This window comes from Pelophylax lessonae, assembly GCF_965119305.1.
Source record: "Pelophylax lessonae genome assembly, chromosome: 10".
In the NCBI taxonomy this organism is placed as follows: domain Eukaryota; kingdom Metazoa; phylum Chordata; class Amphibia; order Anura; family Ranidae; genus Pelophylax; species Pelophylax lessonae.
Window position 1 is genome coordinate 8,551,096 of NC_138777.1, and position 7,904 is coordinate 8,558,999.

Genomic DNA, 7,904 nt, shown 5'->3' on the forward strand with positions numbered 1-7,904 from the left:
TGCGATGCGGGAACAGGCTGCGAATTCGCAGCCTTCCCGCATCGCATAAATGTGAACCGAGCCTTAAGAAGGAGACACATGACCGAGATTTCGAGGATATTCACTGATCCTGGAGTTCAGCTTTAATCCGAGAGCAGCGCTCAGACTGAGCCAATTAGCCATGAACCGGTATAAACTCAGACTGGTCGGTAATTAGCCGGCTCTCCTGGGTGCGTCTGTTTTAGGATCCTCTTTTTCACCGCTGGGAGGGAGGTTTCTTATGTTTCACAGTAGAAGATGAATGTAAAAATAAACTTTCTCAGGCTGTTTACTCACAGGAAACGCTCACACCCCGTCAGCCACAGCGCAGAGCCGTGAAAGCTGCGACCTTCACCCCGATATCGCTGGCCACAATCCCACCAGTGACAATGAGCATCACCGTACTGATACCGGAACCCCCCCCCCCCCCCAGCCACAGCGCAGAGCCGCGTGAAACCTGCGACCTTCACCCCGATATCGCTGGCCACAATCCCACCAGTGACAATGATTGTGGAGGGAGAACCTGCAAACTCCAGGCAGGTAGTGTCGTGGTTGGGATTCAAACCAGTGACCATTTTTGCTGCTAGATAAAAATGCTAACCACTACACCACTGTGCCGCCCAATGGACTACAATGCAGGTAACAGATGCCCCATCAACTACATTGTGGCAGTCACTTCACACTTTAAATATAAAGTCATCAGTCTGCTGCAGGCAGGAGCAGGAATTTCCTCAGTCCCCCCCCCCCCTTCCCCCAGTGATCAGACTGCTAGATTAAAACTCAGTAGCAAGTCATAAGGTGAGAGGCTGCAGCTAAGGGGCTGATATGTGTCAGACATTTGTAAGCACAGACAAGTCACAGTTTGAATGACCATTACATCTCTGATCTGACATCTCAGTCTAGGAAGTAGACTGACCCCTGAACAAAGATGGCATCGTCCTTCTGGAGAGAGAAGCCTACAAAGACATTGTCAGGAGGAGTGCTATGGGCTCTGTTAGAGATAATAAATACCTGAAAGTGTTACATTGATACATTACATAGTATGAATAAATGATACATTACATAGTATGAATAAATGATACATTACATAGTAAGAATAAATGATACATTACATAGTAAGAATAAATGATACATTACATAGTATAAATAAATATTTCTGGTGCTGGGTCCACTTTAAATTCTTACATGGATTACAAAAATCCAGAACATTACGGCTGTTAGTGGGAACCAATCAGACTCTTGGTAAATAGAATGAAAAGGAAACTCAACAACAGGCCCCAATAAAACACTCGCTGGAGTCAGACTGGAAAATTCTGCGGACCCGGCCTGTCTGCATATTATAGCTGGTGGATCTGCGTTGTGACACATCTGTTATGAAGTGACAACTTTTCAAATAGGTCCCAATTCCTTCTATATGCGTTGCCTCTCTCAACCTTTTTAACACAGGGGAACCCTTGGAATAACATTCAGTTCTTGGGAACCCTCTTCCGTTGGTGATCATTGGAAGAAGGACCCACTTCCGTTGGTGGTCATTGGGAGAGGGACCCTCTTCCGTTGGTTGTCATTGGGAGAGGGACCCTCTTCCGTTGGTGGTCAATGAGAGAGGGACCCTCTTCCGTTGGTGGTCACTGGGAGAGGGACCCTCTTCCGTCAGAGGTCACTGGGAGAGGGACCCTCTTCCGTCAGAGGTCACTGGGAGAGGGACCCTCTTCTGTCAGAGGTCACTGGGAGAGGGACCCTCTTCCGTCGGTGGTCATTGGGAGAGGGACCCTCTTCCGATGCTGGTCACTGGGAGAGAGACCCTCTTCCGATGCTGGTCACTGGGAGAGAGACCCTCTTCCGATGCTGGTCACTGGGAGAGGGACCCTCTTCCGATGCTGGTCACTGGGAGAGGGACCCTCTTCCGTCTGTGGTCATTGGGAGAGGGACCCTCTTCCGATGCTGGTCACTGGGAGAGAGACCCTCTTCCGATGCTGGTCACTGGGAGAGGGACCCTCTTCCGTCGGTGGTCACTGGGAGAGGGACCCTCTTCCATCGGTGGTCACTGGGAGAGGGACCCTCTTCCGTCTGTGGTCATTGGGAGAGGGACCCTCTTCCGATGCTGGTCACTGGGAGAGAGACCCTCTTCTGATGCTGGTCACTGGGAGAGGGACCCTCTTCCGTCGGTGGTCACTGGGAGAGGGACCCTCTTCCGTCGGTGGTCACTGGGAGAGGGACCCTCTTCCGTCGGTGGTCACTGGGAGAGGGACCCTCTTCCGTCGGTGGTCACTGGGAGAGGGACCCTCTTCCGTCGGTGGTCACTGGGAAAGGAACCCTCTTCCGTCGGTGGTCACTGGGAGAGGGACCCTCATCCGTCGGTGGTCACTGGGAGAGAGACACTCTTCCGTCGGTGGTCACTGGGAAAGGGACCCTCTTCCATCGGTGGTCACTGGGAGAGAGACACTCTTCCGTCTGTGGTCACTGGGAGAGGGACCCTCTTCCATCAGAAGTCACTGGGAGAGGGACCCTCTTCCATTGGTGGTCACTGGGAGAGGGACCCTTTTACGCTGGTGGTCATTGGGAGGAGGACCCACTTACGGTGGTGGTCATTGGGAGAAGAACCCTCTTACATGGTGGTCATTGGGAAAGACTGATGACATGCTGCAGGAGTTGGTACCAGAGACGGTCAGAGGCTGCAGACACGGTACAGGAGATGGTCAGAGACTGCAGACATGGTACAGGAGATGGTCAGAGGCTGCAGACACGGTACAGGAGATGGTCAGAAACTACAGATACGGTACAGGAGATGGTCAGAGACTGCAGACATGGTACAGGAGATGGTCAGAGACTGCAGACACGGTACAGGAGATGGTCAGAGACTGCAGACACGGTACAGGAGATGGTCAGAGGCTGCAGACACGGTACAGGAGATGGTCAGAGGCTGCAGACACGGTACAGGAGATGGTCAGAGGCTGCAGACACGGTACAGGAGATGGTCAGAGGCTGCAGACACGGTACAGGAGATGGTCAGAGACTGCAGACACGGTACAGGAGATGGTCAGAGGCTGCAGACACGGTACAGGAGATGGTCAGAGGCTTAGTAAATCACTGCTATTACAGCGCTTTTACAAAATGTATTATTTCTCTCAACAAAATCCATTCTATGAGTTTGAAGAAAAAAAAACTAAACATGAAAGAGATGAGAGATTGCCAGCACAGAAAAAGTAACATTGTGAAAGAAAGAAATAAGCCAAACCACTAAACTACTACAATCCAATCTTTTATATGGCCCGAGTAAGCACCAGAACAGACCCCTGTCTGCAGGGGCCCCAAGGACTGCAGAGTAAGAGCCAAAGGTTGCATAGGGCCCCTGGGTCACAAATTGGACACCAGGGGTTTAGAAGGGCCCCAATAAATTTACCCAAAACGGGGAAAAAGCTGCTGACAATTCTCTGCACATGAAAGGAAGGTTCCTACAGATCATCATTGGTTTCTATAGTGCTGTCAAAATGAAACCAGATATTCTATTTATAAAGTTGCACAACACAACCAGCTGTGACCCCGTCTTCTCCAGGTCACCGTATTCTAAAATCACCATTCACTGTATATATAATATATAACAAATCACTGTGTATACATTGTATCATAATATCACCATTCACTGTATATATAATATATAACAAATCACGGTGTGTACATTGTAACATATCATCACCAATCACTGTATATACATTGTATCATAATATCACCAATCACTGTGTATAATACAAAGCACAACAAGAACAGAACTATTTACAAACATCTGTCACTATGACATCAGAGGTTTCAGCAGAATATGGACAATGACCCCTCCACCCAGAACTCTGCTATACCCAGACTGCCCTCCTGGGGGGGGAATTCCAGGCGGGTGAGTCACCCCATTCTGGGCACACATGTCCTGCAATCACCACAATACAGGAAATAAAAGAGTCACAGGCACATGGCAGGAGGACACCCACTGATACACCCCCCATCCCAGATCTGTCACCCCAATACAGAGTAATGATAAAGCTGGAGAACCCCGGACACAGCACACAGGATGACAGACATTGTCGGCCCAACAGCTCTGATCTGCCCCCCCCCCCCCCCCAAAACTACCCTCTGATCTGTCCTTCTACTCCAAGATCTGACCCTCTCTATTGGGATATACTCATATACCCTCTGATCTCCCGCCTCTTATCTGCCCCCTGATCTACCCCTCTACCCCCTCATCTGTCCCTCCACCCTCTGATCTACCCCTTACCCTCTCATCTGTCCCTCCACCCTCTGATCTACCCCTCTATCCTCTCATTTACCCTTCTACCCTCTGATCTACCCCCCTGCCCCCTGATCAACTCCTCTACCCTCTCATCTGCCCTTATACCCCCCGATCTACCACCCTGCCCCTGATCTACCCCCTGTCCCCTGATCTACCCCCTGTCCCCTGATTCACCAACTGCCTCTTGATCTACCCCTTGCCCCCTGATCAACCCCTCTACCCTCTTATCTGTCCTTATACCCCCTGATCTACCACTCTGCCCCCAATCTACCCCCTGTCACCTGATTCACCCCCTACCCTCTGATCTGCCCCTCTACCCTCTGATCTGCCCCCTGCCTCCTGATCTGCCCCTCTACCTTCTGATCTGCCCCTCTACCCTCTGATCTGCCCCCTGATCTACCCCTCTACCCTCTCATCTGTCCTTATACCCCCTGTTCTACCACCCTGCCCCCAATCTACCCCCTGTCACCTGATCCCCCCCCCCCTACCCTCTGATCTACCCCTGTCTACCCCCTGTCTCCTGATCGACCCCTCTACCATCTTCTGTTTCTTTTCCCTCTGATCTCCCGTCTACTCCAAGATCCCCCCCCCCCCCCCGGATCTCTCACCGTCTGTGGCGGACATCTCTATGAGGGTCTCCCCCTCATTCTTCCCGGAGCGGATCATTGTCCCGGCTGTCCCCGCACAGCACCCCGGAGAGAGCAGCCCGGAGCCCGGAGATCACCGACCGACTGACTGCAGGAGGAGAAGGAGGAGCACCCCGCCTCACCTCCCCTCCTCCATCCTCCTCCTCCCCTCCCCCATCACCCCCCTCCTCCTCCTCTTCCCTGGCCAGACAGATCCGGATGATCAGAGGATCGCTCTGTGTGTGATCTTCCATCATTGTACAGAGAGATCCAATGTATCAATAACACCAATACAAAGTATATAATGCTGGACCCCCCCAATATAAAGTATATAATGCTGGACCCCCCCCAATACAAAGTATATAATGCTGGACCCCTTCCTAATACAAAGTATATAATACTGGACCCCCCCCCCCCAATACAAAGTATATAATGCTGGACCCCCCCCCCCAATACAAAGTATATAATGCTGGATCCCTCCCCAATACAAAGTATATAATGCTGGACCCCCCCCCCCCAATACAAAGTATATAATGCTGGACCCCTTCCTAATACAAAGTATATAATGCTGGACCCCCCCCCCAATACAAAGTATATAATGCTGGACCCCCCCCCCCCCAAATACAAAGTATACAATGCTGGACCCTGGACCCCCCATACAAAGTATATAATGCTGGACCCCCCCAAGTATATAATGCTGGACCCCCCCCCCCAAATACAAAGTATACAATGCTGGACCCTGGACCCCCAATACAAAGTATATAATGCTGGACCCCCCCCCCCCCACCAATACAAAGTATATAATGCTGGACCTCCCCCAATACAAAGTATATAATGCCAGACCCCCCCCCCCCCAATACAAAGTGTATAATGCTGTACCCCCCAATACAAAGTATATAATGCTGGACCCCCCCAATACAAAGTATATAATGCTGGACCTCCCCCCAATACAAAGTATATAATGCTGGACACCCCCAATACAAAGTATATAATGCTGGACCCCCAATACAAAGTATATAATGCTGGACCCCTTCCTAATACAAAGTATATAATACTGGACCCCCCCCAATACAAAGTATATAATGCTGGACCCCCCCCCCCCAATACAAAGTATATAATGCTGGATCCCTCCCCAATACAAAGTATATAATGCTGGACCCCCCCCCCCCAATACAAAGTATATAATGCTGGACCCCTTCCTAATACAAAGTATATAATGCTGGACCCCCCCCCCCCAATACAAAGTATATAATGCTGGACCCCCCCCCAAATACAAAGTATACAATGCTGGACCCTGGACCCCCCATACAAAGTATATAATGCTGGACCCCCCCAAGTATATAATGCTGGACCCCCCCCCCAAATACAAAGTATACAATGCTGGACCCTGGACCCCCGATACAAAGTATATAATGCTGGACCCCCCCCCCCCCCCCCACCAATACAAAGTATATAATGCTGGACCCCCCCAATACAAAGTATATAATGCCAGACCCCCCCCCCCAATACAAAGTGTATAATGCTGTACCCCCCAATACAAAGTATATAATGCTGGACCCCCCCAATACAAAGTATATAATGCTGGACCTCCCCCCAATACAAAGTATATAATGCTGGACACCCCCAATACAAAGTATATAATGCTGGACCCCCAATACAAAGTATATAATGCTGGACCCCCCCAATACAAAGTATATAATGCTGGACCCCCCCAATACAAAGTATATAATGCTGGACCTCCCCCCAATACAAAGTATATAATGCTGGACACCCCCAATACAAAGTATATAATGCTGGACCCCCAATACAAAGTATATAATGCTGGACCTCCCCCCAATACAGAGTATATAATGCTGGACCCCCCTAATACAGAGTATATAATGCTGGACCTCCCCCCAATACAAAGTATATAATGCTGGACCCCTCCCCAAATAGGTATGCGGGCTGGAGCTGGTGTGGTCCGGGGGGGCATGGTGTGGTCCGTCTTCGGCCCCCCCGGCCCATGGAGCCCCAGCTGCCACTGGTATGGGGCTGTGTTGCTCCAGACTAAAGATGGGCCGAACACCCCCCTGTTCGTTTCGCAGCAGAACTCCCGAACAGGAAAAAAGTTCTAACCCGAACCACGACCCCCATTGAAGTCTATGGGAGCCGAACAGGAAAAACCAAAAGTGCCCATTTTGAAGACTTATATGCAAATAATTGCTTATAAAAGGTGTATGGGGGTCCTGGGTACTGCCCTGGGGGACATGTATCAATAAAAAAAAAAAAAAAGATTGTTTTTTTTCAGGAACAGAGATTTTAATTATGCTTAAAGTGCAACAATAAAAATTCCTTTAACCTTCTGGACCGGAAGATCCCCCCCCCTCCTAATGACCAGGCCATTTTTTGCGATACGGCACTGCGTTAACTGAAAATTGCATGCAATGTTGTACCCAAATGTAATTGAAATTGGTATTTGATCACCTGTGCAATATTTATTGTTTGCGCTATAAACAAAAAAAACAGCCACAATTTTGAAAAAAAAAAAACAAAAACAAAAAAAAAAATATTTCTCTTACGTCCTCCGACAGTCGCCGCCTCTTCATATTCGTCACATATGGGGTATTAGACTTTGCTCCGAAGGAGTAGCTAGGCAACAGAATATGTTAACAATAAAGCTTTAACATATCCCACCCTCAAGGGGTGGTCCCCTCAGTCAATACCCTCCTACTTCCTGCAACCATATCTCAGTTTTAATGTCTAGCTTGTCAGGAGTGGCTGGCTCTCTCTGTGCTGGGACTTTTTGTCCCAGACTCTTTCTTCTTTTTGATATTTTGTTTGAGTTTTCTCTCTACCTTTACTTAGCTGTTATTTTTGTCAGCATTAGTTAGTTCTTCGGACGAAGAGGATCATGCGGACTGGGTCTCGGGCTGATCCCCCTGGTCGCAGGTCGTGGGTCAGTGGCTTCCCAGTCTGCCATCGAGCGTTCAGCCAGGTATCGCTCC

The 7,904-nt window shown here is 49.6% G+C and overlaps 1 protein-coding gene across 1 annotated transcript in view; it reads right to left on the bottom strand.

Moving 5' to 3' along the window:
• Positions 1 to 4,960, bottom strand: part of ANO5 (anoctamin 5) — a gene marked incomplete at both ends in the record, with an annotated part of 184,803 nt that extends 179,843 nt beyond the window's left edge. The window contains one exon of the mRNA XM_082270529.1: positions 4,903 to 4,960. Coding sequence (XP_082126655.1) covers positions 4,903 to 4,960 — 58 coding nt within the window. The remainder of the gene's footprint in view (positions 1 to 4,902) is intronic.
• Between the last annotated feature and the right edge of the window lie 2,944 nt (positions 4,961 to 7,904).